This window comes from Dendropsophus ebraccatus, chromosome 1, assembly GCF_027789765.1.
Source record: "Dendropsophus ebraccatus isolate aDenEbr1 chromosome 1, aDenEbr1.pat, whole genome shotgun sequence".
NCBI classification, from domain to species: Eukaryota; Metazoa; Chordata; class Amphibia; order Anura; family Hylidae; genus Dendropsophus; species Dendropsophus ebraccatus.
This window is the reverse complement of record NC_091454.1, coordinates 40,461,429-40,479,642: the sequence shown is the minus strand read 5'-3', so window position 1 is coordinate 40,479,642 and position 18,214 is coordinate 40,461,429. Positions and strand designations below refer to the sequence as shown.

General features: G+C 44.6%; 1 protein-coding gene across 7 annotated transcripts in view; it reads left to right on the top strand.

The window, feature by feature from the left end:
• CD14 (CD14 molecule) overlaps positions 1-16,411 on the top strand; it is a 40,215-nt gene extending 23,804 nt beyond the window's left edge. The window contains exons 1-5 of one of the 7 annotated variants that reach the window (XM_069954119.1): positions 168-275; positions 7,420-7,550; positions 7,966-8,292; positions 11,977-12,037; positions 14,683-16,411. In XM_069954119.1, coding sequence (XP_069810220.1) covers positions 14,685-16,058 — 1,374 coding nt within the window. In that variant the 5' untranslated portion in view covers positions 168-275; positions 7,420-7,550; positions 7,966-8,292; positions 11,977-12,037; positions 14,683-14,684 and the 3' untranslated portion in view covers positions 16,059-16,411. Of the gene's footprint in view, positions 1-167; positions 276-7,419; positions 7,551-7,853; positions 8,293-11,976; positions 12,038-14,682 lie in introns of those variants that run through there. The other 6 variants (XM_069954116.1, XM_069954118.1, XM_069954117.1 and 3 more) reach the window with 6 other exon arrangements.
• Positions 16,412-18,214: the final 1,803 nt, after the last annotated feature.

The window sequence follows — 18,214 nt, the reverse complement described above, 5'->3', positions numbered from 1 at the left end:
TGCCTCATGTTTTATGTATCTGTTGATGGATCTGCCCTTGTTTAGGGCTGTTAGTTGTTTTTTTTAACACGTAGAAAATGTTAGAAAGGTCCAGGCAGTAAACTCTAATGTATAAACTCTTTGTATAAACTTTTTTGTCTTTTTGTCCAGGCTGCATAATTTTATTGGTCAAAAAAAGGATGTGACCTTCATGTGACCTGCGTATAGTATGGTTTTAGACTAGTTTTATTTATTATAACCACATCAGGAACAGAAAACAAGCCAAGAGAAAACAGGTTCATTGCATCATATCCTGTATATTGTGTAAAAATTTATTGCCTGGAAATATATATATATAGCTGTGGTTTTCTATGATGTTGTTCTGAAGTACTTGTGGATTTTCTTACATGTCTCTACACTAGCCTGCATCCCGCTATAAGACATTTTAGCTCAACATTATTATGGTGCTTGAAAAAGCGCTATATTGTAATCCGTATTCTTCTTCTGCTTCTTCTTCTTTTTCCAGCCATTCTTCTGTGATTAATACAGCCCGAACTGCTTTGCGCACAAACTCCGTTCAAACTGCGTTTCGAAGCCCTCGGCGGTGACAGGTGTGCTATCTATTTTTGGTTCCGATCGGATTGTCGTTTTTAAGAAATTAACGTTTAAAGACCCCTAATTTCCCAGAGTAAATAATGGCCCATTGGAAATAATGGCCACACTCTAAACGCTAACAGCCAATCACAGCACATATGCAAATAGCTGAAATATAGCAGCCAATAGAAATTCTAAGGTCTTGTCAGTCAATTCCACACAGTCACATGTCCACTATTGGCCAATAGAAGATGTAGAAGATGGAAAGTCCTTAACGATTTTGTCTCACTGACATGAGTAAGATTGTCATGGTAACCGAGATATGATCTTTACCATTATAAGTAGCAGAGTTCAGTCAGTAAAGTAGCAGAGCGGAGCCAGCCATGTAGGAGAGCCGATACCCACACTACATAGTAGAGCTGAGCCAGCCGTGTAGCAGAGCCGATACCCACACTACGTAGCAGCGCTGAGCCAGCCGTGTAGCAGAGCCAACACCCGCACTATGTAGCAGAGCCGATACCCACACTATGAAGCAGAGCTGAGGCAGCCGTGTAGCAAAGCCGATTACTGCACTATGTAGTAGAGCTGAGGCAGCTGTTTAGCAGAGCCTATACCCGCACTACGTAGCAGACCTGAGGCAGCCGTGTAGCAGAGCCGACACCCACACAACATAGCAGAGCTGAGCCAGCCGAGTAGCAAAGCCGACACCCTCACTACAGTAGCAGAGCTGGGCCAGCCATGTAACAGAGCTGACACCTGCACTACGTCGCAGGGCTGAGCCAGCCATGTAGCAGAGCCGACACCTGCACTACGTAGCAGAGCTGAGCCAGCCATGTAGCAGAGCCGACACCCGCACTACGTAGCAGAGCTTGGGCAGCCGTGTAACAGAGCCGACACACGCACTACGTAGCAAAGCTGTGGCAGCCGTGTAACAGAGCCGACACCCGCACTACGTAGCAGAGCTGAGGCAGGTGTGTAGCAGAGCTGACACCTGCACTATGTAGCAGAGTTGAGCCAGCCGTGTAGCAGAGCCTACACCCGCACTACTTAGCAGAGCCGACACCCGCACTACGTAGCAGAGCTGAGCCAGCCGTGTAGCAGAGCCCACACCCGCACTACGTAGCAGAGCCGACACCCACACTACGTAGCAGAGCTGAGTCAGTAAAATAGCAGAGATGAGTCAGTAAAGTAGCAGAGCTGAGTCAGTGATGTAGCAAAGGTACCCAAGTCACTCTTAAAGGGACGGTACCCAAGTCTCAAAGGGACGGTACCCAAGTCTTTCTTAAAGGGATGGTACCCAAGTCACTCTTAAAGGGACAGTAACCAAGTCGCTCTTAAAGAGACTGCACCAAAGTTGCTCTTAAAGGGACTGTACCAAAGTCGCTTTTAAAGGGAGGGTATCAAGGGTTAACGTTTCTCTTAAAGGGAAGTCACTGTTAAAGGGGCGCTCTTTTCAAGCACTATGTATTCCCCTGGAAATGCAAATCTAGTTCACTAATGCTACTACTAATGCATTGCCTATATCTTCCAACCAGAAGCCAATCAGTAAAGATCCCTTTAACCCCTTAACGACATCGGGCATAAAATTACGCCCTCGCGCCCTGGTACTTGGCGCATCAGGGTGTAAATTTACGCCCGATGTTTCCCTGATCGCTGCGTGTTCGCACACAGCGATCGGGGAAGATGGCCTGCTATAAATCATAGCAGGCCATCTTAGCTTCACGGCACGGGGGGTGGTTAACACCCCCCGTGCTTACGATCGCTGCTATAGGCTGATCAATTCAGATCAGCCAATAGCGGCGATTGGAACCTTTCCGGGTCATTGGTGACCCGATGACCTGGAAAAAAATGGCGGTCGGTGCTGTCCGAGGACGGCACCGACCCCCATTACTGTAAAAAGTAATGGTGGTCACCGTGCCACCGGCCCGATCGCCGTGAACGGCTGTCCGGTACCGGACGGCCGTTCACGGCGATCGGGCCGGTGGCACGGCGATCAGAGTCCCACAAAATAGTAAATACCTGCCCTGGACCCCTCAGCTAGGTAGCCGAGGGGTCCAGAGCAGGTATTTGTACATTACTCACCTGTCCCGGGCTCCTGATCATCGTCTTCCGGGTTCGCGGCGTCCTCGTGTTTGTTCGGGTCTTCGGCTTCCTCCGTGACGTCACGTTCGGCTTCTCTCGGCTATTTTCGGCTCCAGCGTCGGCTTTTTCCGTATTTTGCGCTCTGCTGCCCTCTAGCGGCTGATATGTGTAATACACTTATCAGCAGCTACAGGGATGTTCAGAATGTAGAAAAAGTTTTGGGTTTTTTTTCAATTTTTTTTTTCTATTTTCCGCACCCTATCGCTGCTGAGTGTTAATCAGCATCGCACGAAAGTGCGCTGCTAATCAGCAACTCCTCCTTTTTGGCGTAGGGTGTTTTTTTTTTCTATATTCTACTGCCACGGTCTGCTCATAAGTGCGGCATTTATCAGCAACTCCTTTGTTGGCGTACTGTAAAAAAAACACTACATTACAGCACACTACATTGAATAAAGTTTGACACTACACCACTACATACCCCATATACCAATCCCCGTATAAAGATGACCCCCAGGGTGTTTTCGGTGTCAGAGGGATACGTTATTATTGCCTCCGACACCGAAACAGCCAGTGAGGATGAATGGGGGGATCCTTCTTTCCTCCTTTCATCCTCATCATCCTCATCATCCTGTGACGTGTCTGGGGGTAGCGTAGCGTATGCTGCCCCCCAGACACGTCTTTTCCGCCAGTACCGTCCCAATAAGAGATGACGGTATGGTGTGAAATTCTACAAACTGTGTGACAGTACCTCAGGGTACACTTACAGATTTAGGGTACGTGCACACTGCGGAATGGCAAAGGATAACTCTTCGTGCATTCTGCAGCTGGCACCCGCCGGCAGACTGATGCGGGCGCATGTCTCTACCCGTGTCATAGACTCCGTCGTCCATCCAAAGAATGAACACGTTGGACGGAGAGCGGAATCCGCCCGTGCATAGAATGTAGTCTATGACACGTGTGGAGACGTGCGCCTGCATCAGTCCGCCGGAGGGTGCCAACTGCGGAATGCACGAAGGGTTATCTGTCGCGATTCCGCAGTGTGCACGTACCCTTAGAGTGTATGTAGGAAGGGACACCCGTATCCAGCCCCCAGCTGCCCCCTCCCCCCCCATCCTCGGAACAAGTGGGAATATCGTCCGGGAACTGATCTTCCCACTGCTGGATAAAGGTTACCACCTGTACGGGGATAACTTTTATACCAGCACCCCCTCTTCCGGTCCCTCGCTGCCCGAGCTACTGTAGATTGCGGCACGATCCGAACATATCAGAAGTAGTAATAGAGCCATTATATTTAGCAGCCATGGAGCGGACCCAGCGCTTCTGGATATGAGGGACCCCGTATCGCACCAGGACAACATTTTCCAGGTGACGTCCCCCACACTGGAGAAAGGGAGACCCCAGAAGAAGTGCAGAGTGTGGCGTAACAGGGGGATCAGGATCCAGTGTGACACCTGTCCTGATCACCCCGGCCTCTGCATACTGGATCGCTCCAAGGCGTACCACACGTCATTGGGGTTCTACATTATCTAAATTCTGTCCCTTATTCCTATTTCAGGGGTCACGTTGATCCGGGGATTATTCTGATCGCCAATATGGAGTCGGGAAGGAATTTTTCCCAGTGATGAGGCTACTGTCGTCTGCCTCACGAGGGGTTTTTGCCTTCCTCTGGATCAACACAGGTTGAGTTTGATGGACACCTGTCATTTTCAACCTTATAAACTAATAATTGGCCTAATACCCCCAAATAAATTAGAATTGTCCCTTTTCGCCAGCTAAGTAGGTATGGCCGCCATTCCAATTAGAGGATGCCATGATGCAATTACAAAGCCTCTGTGCGGCCAGGACAGTAGAAACACCCCACAAGTGACCCCATTCTGGAAACTACACCCCATAAGGAATCTAACAAGGGGGGCAGTGGGGATATGGCCCCCTGGTGACGGCCACATTTGGGACGTGAAAATGAAAAAAATTGTATTTTTTATTTTCTCGGCACATGTTCTACGTAAGTGCCCGTCACCAGTGGGGTCCATATGCTCACTGCACCCCTTGTTAGATTCCTTATGGGGTGTAGTTTCCAAAATGGGGTCACTTGTCGGGGGTTTCTACTGTCCTGGCAGCACAGGAGCTTTGTAATTGCGACATGGCCTCCATCCTCCATTCCAGCCTCTAAATGGCGCTCTGTCCCTTTGGTGACTTGCCCTGTGCCCATATGGCACATTATGCCCACATGTGGGGTATTTTCGTACTCAGTGGAAACTACCCTACACGTTTTGTGTTCATTTTCTTTTTTAACCCCTTGTGGAAATGGAAAAAAAGGCTAGACCAACATTTAGTGTAATTTTTGTAAAATTTTTACTCTAAATCATTAATCTTGTCATGATTTTTTCATTTTCACAAGGGGTTAAAAGATAAAAAAAAACATTTAATGTATAGCGCAATTTCCCCTGAGTACGGAAATACCCCACATGTGTACATAAAGCGCCATGCGGGTGCAGGGTAAGCCTCCGAAGGGACGGAGCGCCATTTAGTTTTTGAAGGCTGGATTTGGATGGAATGGATTTCGAGGGGCCATGTTGCATTCAAAAGGCCCCTGTGTTGCCAAGACAGTTGAAACCCCCCACAAGTGACCTCATTATGGAAACTGCACCCCTCAAGGAATGTAACAAGGGGTGTAGTGAGCATATGGACCCCACTGGTGACGGGCACAAATGTGGAACAATGTGGCGTGAAAATGAAATATTACATTTTTTACACTATAATGTTGGTTTAGCCTTGAATTTATCATTTTCACAAGGGGTTAAAAGAGGGAAAAAAAACAAAATGTGGAGAGCAATTTCCCCCGAGTCCGTAAATACCCCACATGTGGACATAAAGCACCATGTGGGCGCAGGGCAAGCCTCCGAAGGGAAGGAGCCCCATTTGGATTTTGGAGGTTGGATTTGGCTAGAATGGATGATGAACGCCATGTCGCATTTACAGAACCCCCCACAAGTGACCCCATTCTGGAAACTGCACCCCTCAGGGAATCTAACAAGGGGTGCAGTGAGGATATGGACCCCTTGATGACGGCACATTTGTGCCATGAAAGTGAAAAAATGAAATTTTTTACTTTTACGTCACTTTGTTCCACATTTGTGCCCGTCACCAGTGGGGTCCATATGCTCACTGCCCCCCTTGTTAGATTCCTTGAGGGGTGTAGTTTCCAGAATGGGGTCACTTGTGGGGGGTTTCCAGTGTCTTGGCAGCACGAGGGCTCTGTAAATGCGACATGGCCCTTGAAATCCTTTTCAGTGAAATTCAGCTTCCAAAAGCCAATTGGCGCTCCTTCCCTTTGGAGGCTCGTCCTGCGCCCCCTTGGCACTTTATCGCCACATGTGGGGTATTTCCGTACTCGGGAGAAACTGCGCTGCACATTTTGTGTCTTTTTTTGCCTCTTATCCCTTTAAGAAAATGAAAAATTGAAGGCTAGAACAACGTTTTAGTGTAAAAAAAAAAAATTTTCTTTTTTCACGCCATATTGTTCGGAAAATCTGTGAAGCACCTGTGGGGTCCAGATGCTCACCGCACCCCTAGTTACATTCCTTGAGGGGTGTAGTTTTCTAAATGGTGTCCCTTTAGGGGTGTTTTTTAGGTTTTGGCACCCCAGAGCCTCTGCCAACCTGAAGTGGTACAGTCAAAAATGACCAAATATAACGGAGGCGTTGAAATTCCCTAGGCGCTCCTTTATATCTGAGGCTTGTGGTTGCGTCAAATAGCGCAATAGGGCCACATATGGGGTATTTCTATAAACTGCAGAAACGGGGCAATAATTATTGGGGTGCATTTCTCTGGTAATAGGTTTATAATTATGAAAAATATTGGATTACAATAAAATCTCTGCACAGAAAATTAAAATTTTCAAATTCCTTACACACTTAGCTTTTATTTCTGTGACTCCCCTAAAGGGTTAAAACACTTTCTGGATATGCTTTTGCAGAGTTTGGGGGGGGTGCAGTTTCTGAAATGGGGTGCTTCGTGGGGCTTTCTAACACACAGTCCCCTCAAATACACTTTAAACCTGAACAGGTCCCTAAAAATATCTGATTTTAAAATTTTACTGAAAATTTGGAAATTTGCTGCTAATGTTTTAAGCTTCCTATCGTCTAAAAAAAATGAAAGATAGTTTAATAAATGCCGCCAACATAAAGTAGACATGTTGCTAATGCTATTTAATATATAATTTATGTGGTATAACCACTTTCTGTATACGCAAAAAAGTTTCAAAGTTGGAAAAATGTTTTTTTTCACATTTTTTCACATTATTTGGGTTTTTTCATAAAGATTTGTTATGAGTATCGACTCCAATTTACCAGAAATGTAAAGTACAATATGTCACGAGAAAACAATCTCAGAATCAGCCGGATAGGTAAAAGCATCCCGAAGTTATTAATGAATAAAGTGACACAGGTCATATTCATAAAATTTGTCTCTGTCATTAAGGCCATTTCAGGCTCTGTCCTTAAGGGGTTAATGTTGTATAGTCAGGAGAATTTTCCTAAAAAAGTCTATAGCCTAGTCTGCTACAGTACAGCTAGAATATGATACCTCTTCACATGCAGTGGTGCTTTACTGTATATGAGAGGCTGTGTCCACCAAAACCAGTAAAGCATTTTTCTGCCATGTAGTTTCACGTGAAGAGTAGAGATGAGAGAACCTGGAGTATGTTCGGATACATCTGAACCCGAACCCTTGGCATTTGATTATGGCTATATCCATGTTTTACAGGGCTACCTAGGGCTGCATTCAACTTCTTCAGCCACCGGCGATATGCGGTGAACACTACAGGCATCCACAGCGAGAGATCCGGTAACAGAGACTTATAATATCAGTGCAACCCCCCAGCAACTTTACTTAAGGTCAGTGGTCCCACACCAGCTGGCATGGCACCAGTTCTACTGGTTTGGCTGGCTCTGAATGTACCATCTGCAGGTTGCATATACTGGGATAGGATTCTTAATAACAGGTTACCTTCTTGCCATGACCAATGCCCAAGGCGTAGCATACTGGGAAAATTTAGTTCTACTTCAGTATTTAAACATGCTATTTGCCAAGGATAACGCAATATAAAAAGGTATTATGTGAAACTACAGGTCCTGAAGAAGGATAACGTATACTGGGGGGGGGGGCGGGGTTCCAGCCATCAACTGCACATCCCTATTACATGGGGATGATTTTTTGACAGTTCACTCTATTTACACTTCAATGTGCTTCTATGCGGTTAGACTTAACCTGCTTTCAAGTATGTAACATCAGCCTGTACGTTGCTCATAGATCTGTAGGGAAAATGTGAGACTCCAGTGTCTGGAATCGCTCGGCTGTGTCTGAAAGCAGCAGCTCTTATAATAACATTCTATGTGTGCCTCATTACGTTGAAGTCTCAATCTTGCGGGGTGCAGAAGCATTTCAGAAATATTATTACGCAATATGAACGTTTCAAAAGGAAGCTTGTTCTCTTATGCCAGCATTTTGCTGTGTGTTAAACGTTACTGGAAGGCGGAGAGACAGATTGGGAACTACCTCACTTCCAGCAGCACAGGAAAGGGGAAACCAAGAAAAGAATGTGACAGCACATACTAACTCTGGATGTCTGAGTGAGAAGTAAGTGTTCAGATTTTATATGATGCTTTATGTATAGTGTTATACTAAATGTTTAGTCTACCTCCTTGTTTTATGTGTAACAATTGTTTTCTCTGACTGTGTTACAAGAATAGTAGTATGATATAAAAAGAGGATAAGGAATAGTATTACATCAAAATCCCCTTAATCTAGTACCTGATCCTCATAAAAGATGGTTGGGAACTTGTTTCTGACAAATGCAAGAAAACCTAGAGTCTTATGAAACCAGGCGAGATGAGATTACATTATTTATTTGTGTCTGTCAACTTACTAAAGATATTTGATGACTGAATAAACCGCTAAATTAACAGTTGACACAGTGAGACTATAAGGACAGAGCTGTAATACAGGACTGAATCAAGATAAAAAAAAATTTCAATATAACTTTCAAAAAGGCAAATCATTTTGAAATACATTTTTATGCAAAGTCTGTATCTCACACATTTTCCAAAGTTCCAGCAACAAAAGTCAGTACCCTGATGAGGAACTACACTATGTGTAGAACATGAAGTGCCTGGTCTCCTATATTGATTTACACAACTTTTTTATGTTAAAGGTAAAAAGAAGCGCAATGTGATGGTGGGGATCCTTTTTGCTTTTGTCAGGATAGAATTTTCGTAGGGCCCATTCACACTACGGATTCGGCGCAGAGATTCCACTGGCAACCTCCATCATCGGACTCTGCACCAAATTCCTCCTGCTATGTCTTTGAATGGGAGGGCTCTGTCAATTCTATGAGCGGAAAGCGGAAGCCCATTTAATGACATAGCAGGAGTGATTCTGCGCGGAGTCCGTGGATGGAGGGTCTAAGAATATTCTTAGAAGGTTCCCAGAATATTTCCAGAAAGATCAGTCATTTTTCACCTGGTGTCTATTTTAATGTATGGCCAGTTTGAACAACTTTAACAAGCAACATGGAAGACAATGTGCATGGCTACCTCTGGCTTCATCAGACAATCATTTGATTAAGTCTGAAGTCTATGATTGAAGTCTATGGTGTATGGGGACGTCAAAGGTGCCGATACACCTTTTAATAGTTGACAGCTGAATGATCTCTCTCATTCTTTCTATACACATGGACATTCGGCATGGGGAGGGAAAGGGTAAGCTGCAGCCAGCCAACTCTGGTATCAGCAGATCTCTCCGAGAACAGTAGTGTTTTGCATTGAAAATCTTTCACGCTTGATCTCTCTCTTCAAAGACATTATCTGACGATGGAGAGTCGGAGACCCCTTACACCTTCTACTGTGGGCCAGCGGCAGTATAAAATATATAGGTACCTAATGTACCAGAGATAGAGAGTCAGAGATAGAGCACAGTGAGGACTGGCTGCCCAGATGTCTAAGGAAAGCCAGAGGAGAAAAACATACATTGGGTGTGAGCTGCAGTTAGAGACGACAGGGACAAACTTTCAGAGTGGCTAAAAGAAAACCAATGTGTTTGCCAGTGTACCCTCCTTCTTCAAGCTGAGAAGGTACAAACGGTACTAAACAGCCCGGTGTGACAGAGTCTGTATTATGAAGAGAAACCCAGTCTGCCAAGTTTGAGTTAAGTGAAGTTATTGTACTATTGCTGTTCCAAACTATGTGTAAGCAGTTCTCTTTATGAGGTGATGTCCCTGTGTGAAAGACTTGGAGTCAGACTAAGTAGATCACCTGGTATGGAATCTGGCAGTGCTAAGTGATGGGCGGTGGACAGTTAGGAGGTAATTTAGAGAACAGTAGTAGTAGTTGTAAGGCATCACAAAGGCTGGCATCGGACCCTCTGAGGGCCTAGTGGTGTGTCCCCAGGTCCTCTCGGCCTAGAAGAGGCCTGGGTGCTACACAACTTATTATTAGCCACTCTGTAGTTACTGCCTATGTGATTTAAAACCATCAATGGTGATGTGCTTCTTCGAGAAGATAACTAAAAACAGAGAAAATTATTGTCAGAAAAAGACCACTTGGTCCATCTAGTCTGCCCTTAGCAATCCCTTTCTTATTATCTTAGGATAGATATTAGAGATCAGTGAATTGCTTTGTTCCTATCTGCATTCTGCTCATTAGGCTGTGGGCTTTGAAATCTTCTCTGCTCCATGACGCTTTTCCCCCGAGTGCTGGAAAGATGGATCCAGTCCTGGGAAACTGGGAGAAGTTTCCCAGGACTGGATCAATCTTTTTCCCAGCACTCAGGGAGGAGCAGCCCAGAGCACAGCAGAATCCAAATCCTGCAGCCTGATGAGCAGAATGCAGATTGGAACTCAGTGAACACATCACCGAGGTGGTGGGGGCGCTGGGCCCGCCTGCAGTGCCGGGCCGTGCACATGCAAAAACAGCACCAATTGCAGGAACTGGGCAGCATTTTGAAAAATGGACTGCGCCACCTCTTTTTTTAGGTGAGGTCTCTAGAACTAGACATTATTCCAGATGTGGTCTCACTAGAGTTGTATATAGCGGGATCACACTTTCTCTCTTCCTTCTGGTTATACCTCTAGCTATACAACCCAGCATACGATTAGCTTTCCCTACTGCCTGGTTGCACTGAGAAATCACTACCCCTAAATCCTTCTCTTCTGAAGTCTTTGCTAATATGTTGACATTGCAAGAAGGGACAACCCACTTAGCATATGTTTACTCTCTTAGATCTTTGCCTAGTGCAAGTAGATTTGATAGACCTCTTACAGGCTTTGAACGATTGTGTAAAGGAGCGGGTCCTGTGCGTCATGTATTGTCCTCTATTTACTCAGTTCTCTCTACCCCCCCCCCTCCCCAAACACTACGAGCCCTTATTTTTGCGAGTGGGAGAGAGATTTTGGGAGATCTCTTACAGAACAAAAGACACGTATTTGTGTACTTACTCATAGGTCATAAATTTTGAGTAGATCTCTGGAAACAAGTTTTAAAATTTTGGCAAGATGGTATCAGGTGCCAACGAGACTTTATAAGATCTACCCAGATTATTCCCCAAGGTGCTGGAGAGGTTGTGGTGAGGAGGGGACATTTATCCATATCTTTTGGAGTTGTCCTCGTTTGGTGAGTTTCTGGAAAGAGGTGTGGAGAATTGCTTCCAATTTTACAATATATCCATTTCCGTTTTCTCCCGAATTTTTCTTATTGCATTTGTCGGAAATATCTATGAGGCAGTGTTGCAATTCGGTGGTCCGGCACCTGGTCAATGCCGCTAAAGTTTGCATTCCAGCATTGTGGAAAAGTGCAGAGACTCCCTCAGTAAAAATGTGGCTAAGAGAGGTTTAAAAAACGTATAAAATGGAAGATCTTACAGCACAGTTAAGGGAAAATTACAATAGACGAGAGATATATGGGCTTTATAGGGTCAATATATAGAATCAAATAAATTCAAAATATAATGGCTATATAGATTTTGTAATTGGAAGGAGGGGGGGGTACAGGGTGGAATTGAGTTTGTTTCTCTTCTTCAATAATTGTGTGTACCAAACCCTATCCTGAATAAACACTGAAATAAAAGTAGGCACAATGATCATTCTGTCACTTAAAGCAATAGATATCAATAGAGTTTTGTCAAAGTGTGCAGTACAACACAATAGATGGCGTGTGTGTGTGTGTGGGGGGGGGGGCATGTGGCAGCATTGGTATTTACCCAAGGAGTAGCTGCTTAGAACTTTATGGGTGGTTAACAATTAACTGGAAGCCATGATTTACCTTTCAGGCACAGTCTGAATCCTCTGGATGAGCCAAACAGGCTGACAGATTGCAGGGACACTGCCCAGGTTTGCTCTCTTAATCTCATAACACTAGCTAAGAAGCATCCCCACTTTATGTGTTCTGTCTTAGTCTCTCTGTTACCACAGGTGGACTAAGGTAATGTTCACACTGAGCAAAGCAGGCAGATTTCCACAGCAGAGAAGTGAGACACCTTGTGGTCTAGGCTTTAGGGCTTTTTCTGGTGTTGGAAGTCATTTCTGGTAAATAATGTTTTACAGATATGATATAAACCACCCATGAAATGGTGGGAAGTTGTTTGAAGCAAAGGAGACCATTTAAACTCCCACACATAGGGAAGTTTGCTCACCTGTCACTTACAAATAGGACATGGACACAGGGCCGGTTTTAGGCTAAGTGAGGCCCTGGGCAAAATTAAAAATGGGGCCCCAATTAAATGTACCATGTTTGCTGTAGATTGGATGCAGTGTTTCATCATTCATTTACATAGCTTAGTTCTGGCCCTGCATTCTGTATATCTGCTGCAGGAATGTAGTGACCGCCATGTTTAACTAATTAACTGCCAGTAAAAATAATAAAGAGCAACTGCTTACCTGTCTGCGCACCCTCGCCACGCTCCTCCATGAGTCTCTGGGTCTCTGCACTCAGCCACTCAATGTGCTGTCCCGCTGCAGCCTGTGATTGGTTGAGCGGCTATCAGTGAGCAGGGACCCAGAGACTCCTCAAACAGGAGCATGGACAGGTAAAAGCAGACAGGTAAGCATGAGCAGGTAATCATGGGCTGGTTATTATTTTTACTGGCATCTAATTAGTTAAACATGGCCATCACTACATTCCCATAGTAGAATGAATATCCTATGTAAGAATCCCGGGCCATTGACTATAATGATACTGAGTATTGCAGCGGATTTGCTGAGAAACTTGCAGCATGAAAGCCACTGCAAACTCGCTACATGTAAATGCACAATAAGGGTACATGCACACGTACTGACTCACAGCGGAAATCTCGCTGCGAGTTTGGCAGCAAGATCTGCTATGAGTTAATATCCTGCCAGGTCCTGTGCACACATACTCGCAGCGGTAGTATGTAATGCAGCTGCCCCCTTAACCCCTTCCTCCGCTGTGTATATACATTACCTCTCTCCTGCACGGGGTCCCGGCGTCCTGCTCTCCCGCCCAGTGGCTGCGGCTGAGCTAAACACTGATTGGCCGGGCGGGAGAGCAGTACTCCGGGACCCCGTGCAGGAGAGAGGTAATGTATACAGAGAGCGAGAGCTGGGTGGCAACGGAGGAAGGGGTTAAGGGGGTGGCTGCATTACATACTCGCAGCAGTCATTCAAGGGGTTATCCAGCGCTACAAAAACATGGCCACTTTTCCCCCTACTCTTGTCTCCAGGTCAGGTGCGGTTTGCAATTAAGCTCCATTTACTTCAATGGAACTGAGTTTCAAAACCCCACCCAATCTGGAGACAACAGTAGGGGGAAAGTGGCCATGTGTTTGTAGCACTGGATAACCCCTTTTCAGACCGCTGCGAGTATGTGTGCACAGGACCTGGCAGGATATTAACTCGTAGCGGATCTCGCTGCCAAACTTGCAACGAGATTTCCGCTGCGAGTCGGTACGTGTGCACGTACCCTAAAGGAGATTTGTTTTACTTCGTACATATCAATAAGAATCTGCTTTGCTCCTCTCTAGTACACATACAAAGTACAAAAAGAACACATCACGCATATGCTTTCACATTACAGACATTATTCACACTAATCAGACTTTTGCCCACCTCTGACCCCTGGTAGAAAAGCTCCAGGCAAAAAGGCGGCATCTCCCAATAAAACAAAGACACACTTAAGAGTGTATTGCACGGGGCACTGAAGGAGCAAACGAGTGTTGTCAGTGCTCGTTCACTCTTCGTTCCCCGCTCGCTACCGGAGTCCAGAGGGGGCCGTGGGGATCTGCGGGGGGGCTGCCCGGGTGATCGCTAGATCCTCCCGGCAGCCCATAGCATGTAGCAGCGGTCTGCTGCCGCCGTTCCTATTCCACGGAGCGACTGCAGCAGATCGTTGCTATATGAGCCAGACAAATGACTGCAATGATCAGTGGACATCGTTCATGTCGGCTGATCGTTGTTTTCTATTACATGGGACAATTATCGGCTGTAACGGCCGATATCAGCCAATAATCGTTCTGTGTAATAGGGCCTTTAGGGTATGTTCACAAAGCAGCTGAATTCTTTGTGTGGGTAACAGCGGGAGCGGAGGCGCGCAAGCGCTGCCATAGGGACACTGTGGCAGGTGGGATTTAGCAGAGGAGAGATCTGCTGCTTTCACTCCATGTGAACATACCCTTATGGTAAAAAGAAGCAATGTCAATGCATGTAGCCATAGACACTATGAGAGAGTTTAACATTCCTAGGCCAGCACAGATTGGCAAATTTAGAATTTTTTTTATGAGAATTTGCACAATTTTTTCACTCTGCACCTGAGCAGGGGATGATAAATTCTGTATTGGTGTCACTGTGTATAGCACATTTGTTTCCATGATTTCACGAGAGATCACTTCCCTCTACACAATTGGAGGTACAGTATGATGGCAACCAAGATACAGGTCCATGTAACAGATCCATCCAACATATTGATGATGTTTCATGTATATCTCAGTGACAAATTGTGTTTTTATTTCATTTCTTCCTAGAGATGAAGACAAAGATCTACCCTTCACTTATCCTCCTCCTTCTCTTTGCCGAGACCTTTCACAAGGCAGATGGAGACTGTTCCTACGATAGAGACCGCAGGCAATGTTCCTGTTACCTCCTTGACTTGACCAACATCATGAGCATCATTCCATGTATCCAGGCTTCAAGCTTCGAATTTAATGGAGGGACCTATATGGAGGCTGACTTAGACATAAAATATGTTATTACCATGATAGCTTCCTTGGCCAAGATAAGCTTTGTCAATGCGGTCTTGTCCGAGAACTTCTTGGCTGCATTTATAAACATAATATCCCCCATTACTGTTGATCTCTTATCATTTGAAAACACAACCTTTGTCGGACAGCCTGTGGATGACCTGAGGGGATCGCCTCCTAGTATATCAGCTCTACAGTTCATCAATGTCTCCTCACACCCATTAAACCAGAGAGATTCCACCTTTGACCAGTTTGGCAACTGGATGTCTATTCTGAGGGACCTGACCGTGAAGGAGTCCCAACTAGGAGGTGTTCCTTGTGACATCAGTTTACACTTTCAAGCTCTGTCAACTTTAGATCTATCAGGGAATCTCCTGTCGGATGAGAACGTCTCCTCGATTTTTTGTAACGGTGCTTTTCCTAACCTTCAAAACCTAAAGCTAAGAGCCAATAATTTTAGTAATTATGAGACTTTATGCCAAGCACTAAGCAGGTATAACCAACTCCGACACTTGGATGTAAGTCTCAATGGCTTCTCTTTTATATCAAACTCTTTATGTGAGTGGCAGCCATCTTTAACTCACATAAACCTATCTAACACTGGCTTAGAACATGTGGCTATCAGTCTACCGCCAAATTGTGAGGTATTAGATTTAAGCCACAACAGGATTACATACCTAAATATTTCTCTGCCCAGTATTATAGAGCTGTACTTGTCTTATAATCACCTTACTACTCTTCCCTCCATGGGTCATACCCCTATCCTACAAATTCTGTCTGTAGATAGGAACCCCATAAAGGCCTTACAAGTCAGTCAGATCCAAACCTTTAAGCATCTTCAGAGCTTTAGAGGTGATAACCTTCCATACACATGTTCGTGCTCTTTTATAAAAGAGATGAAAGAATTGGCTAAGTCGGGTCTGACAATCCAGCAGTGGCCGGACGGGTACACGTGTGAGTCTCCTGAACCCTTTAAGGGTAAGATGATCAATGAGGTCAACCACTCAATGTTCGAGTGTCACTCACAACTCTTAACTGCTGTCATATGTGTTGTTATATTGTTATTGTGCGTGTCCATAATCATTTGCTTTGTTAAAATTTGTCGGAGTAACAAGACAAGATCTCAGTGCATGGAGCCTGGAAACTCACATAGTTTATAACTGGATATGAATGGGTGAGGATGCAGAAATAATGGTTACTTTGGGTAAGATCTTCTTAGGTACAAAGACATTTGACAATGCAATCCTGTTTTTTTTTAAACCCCATCAAAGTTATAGCATTACTGTCATTTGTAGTAACTTTTGACATGTCTGAATACATCAAGTAAAGTACAAGGTCGAAAATGCAATAAAACCTTGAAGTGATTTTCACCTATTGAATGCTGTCGGACCTCGTACTTTACTTGATATATATGTACAAAGTGATTGGCAGCCAGACGTGCAGCCACACCTTTGAAAGGGTTATTCACCAATTTTTTTTCTTTCAAATCAACTGGTGCCAGAAATTTGTAATTTACTTTAAAAAAAAAAAAAATCTCCAGTCTTCCAGTACATTTCAGCTGCTGCATGTCCTGCAGGAAGTGGTGTATGCTCTCTAGTCTGACACAGTGCTCTCTGATGCCTTCCCTGTCCATGCCAGGAACTGTCCAGAGTAGCAGCAGATCCCCCTAGAAAACCTCTCCTGCTTTCCAGACTGGAAAGAATACAATTTCCTGAGATTTTTTAATACATGTAAATTACAAATCTCTCCCACTTTGTGGCACCAGTTGCTTTAAAAGAATTTTTTTTTAGGGTGAACAATCCCTTTAGCCCCTTCCCGCATGAGGGTGTAACTACGTCCTCATGCGGGTGGGGGAGTTCAAAAGGGGGCTGCACGGTGACCTCGCTCTGAACTGCCGCAATTAGCGGGCACAGTCCGATCGCCGTGTCCGCTAATTAGCCTTTTATATGCAACTGTCAAAGCTGACAACTGCATTTAAAGTGCTCCTTTGCAGCTTCCCTGGTGTCTAGTGGGGGTCCCGGCCGGGGTCTATGCCATAATGGCCCTGATCCAGGCTCGCCATTCTATTGTTTTCGGCTGCAGCAGCCAAAAGCAATAGAGTACCTATCTCATGGATCTATGCAGTATATCTATACTGCATAGACCTCTATGAGAGATCAGAGCAGTCATACTAGAAGTCTTCCAGGGGCAATAACCCTAACCCCAGGGGGACTTCTAGTATGTGTGTAAAAAAGTAAATAAATGTTTTTTTATTAATAAATAATCCCCTCCCCTAATAAAAGTTTAAATCACCCCCCTTTCCCCATTTTATAAATAAAAAATTAATAAATAAACATGTTTGTTATCACCGCGTGCGTAATTGCCTCAACTGTGGGTCTGTAGGTGAAAAAATGTAAGCGCTATGGCCTTTTAAACACGACGAGGAAAAAACAAAAGCCCCCCCAAAAAATTAGTCCGGTTCTGAAGGGGTTAAGTAAACTTACTGGACATCACATTCTTATGCTTTTGGACACTTTGCATTGTTTGGTATGTCTAATGTCCAAAGTTACTGATTGCACCAGGAGTGTTCTACGACAAGGTTATATGTGTTAACATAAGATTTTTTTTTCACATTTTTACTATTGCAAAGTGAAGCACATTTTTTAATACCAGAGCATTCTGCAATAGAAGGTATAAAGCACAATGTGCAGCAAAGGGTGTATAGGTCAAACAATTGCATAAGTTCAAGTCACACGTCCAACATATACACCAGACACACACTCTGAACACAACATATTGTTCTAGGACAACATTTTTGGTTGTCCAATGAAACTTTGCTGTCTGTAACTGTTTATAAAGAAGAACACTTTTACGCTGCATAATTGCTTTATTGTTTATTGATAAATTAGAACATTAAAAATTGTTAAAAAGGTCATGCACATAAAGGGGTTATCCAGGATAAGAAGAATCACAGCTACTTTTTTGCAGAAAACAGCACCACCCCTGTCCCCAGGGTAAGTGTGGTATTACAACTCAGCTTCATTATCTTTAATGGACTTAAGCTGCAAAACCCCACACCCAAACTAAGGACAGGAGAGGTGCTGTTTCTGGAAGAAAGTGGTCATGCTTCTCTAAGCCTAGACAACCCCTTTAAAGCGACTCTGTATTCAGCAACCCACCCCACCAAACCGCTAGTACCATCCGTTTGATGAGAGACCATACCGCTCATGTCTTTTAAAATTTGCCTGGTGCCTTGGTTAGAGCAAAAAAAGATTTTTTAATCTGTAGCAGTCAAGTAAAACTGGTGTGGCCTACAGTGTCTGTGCCCCAGGTCTGC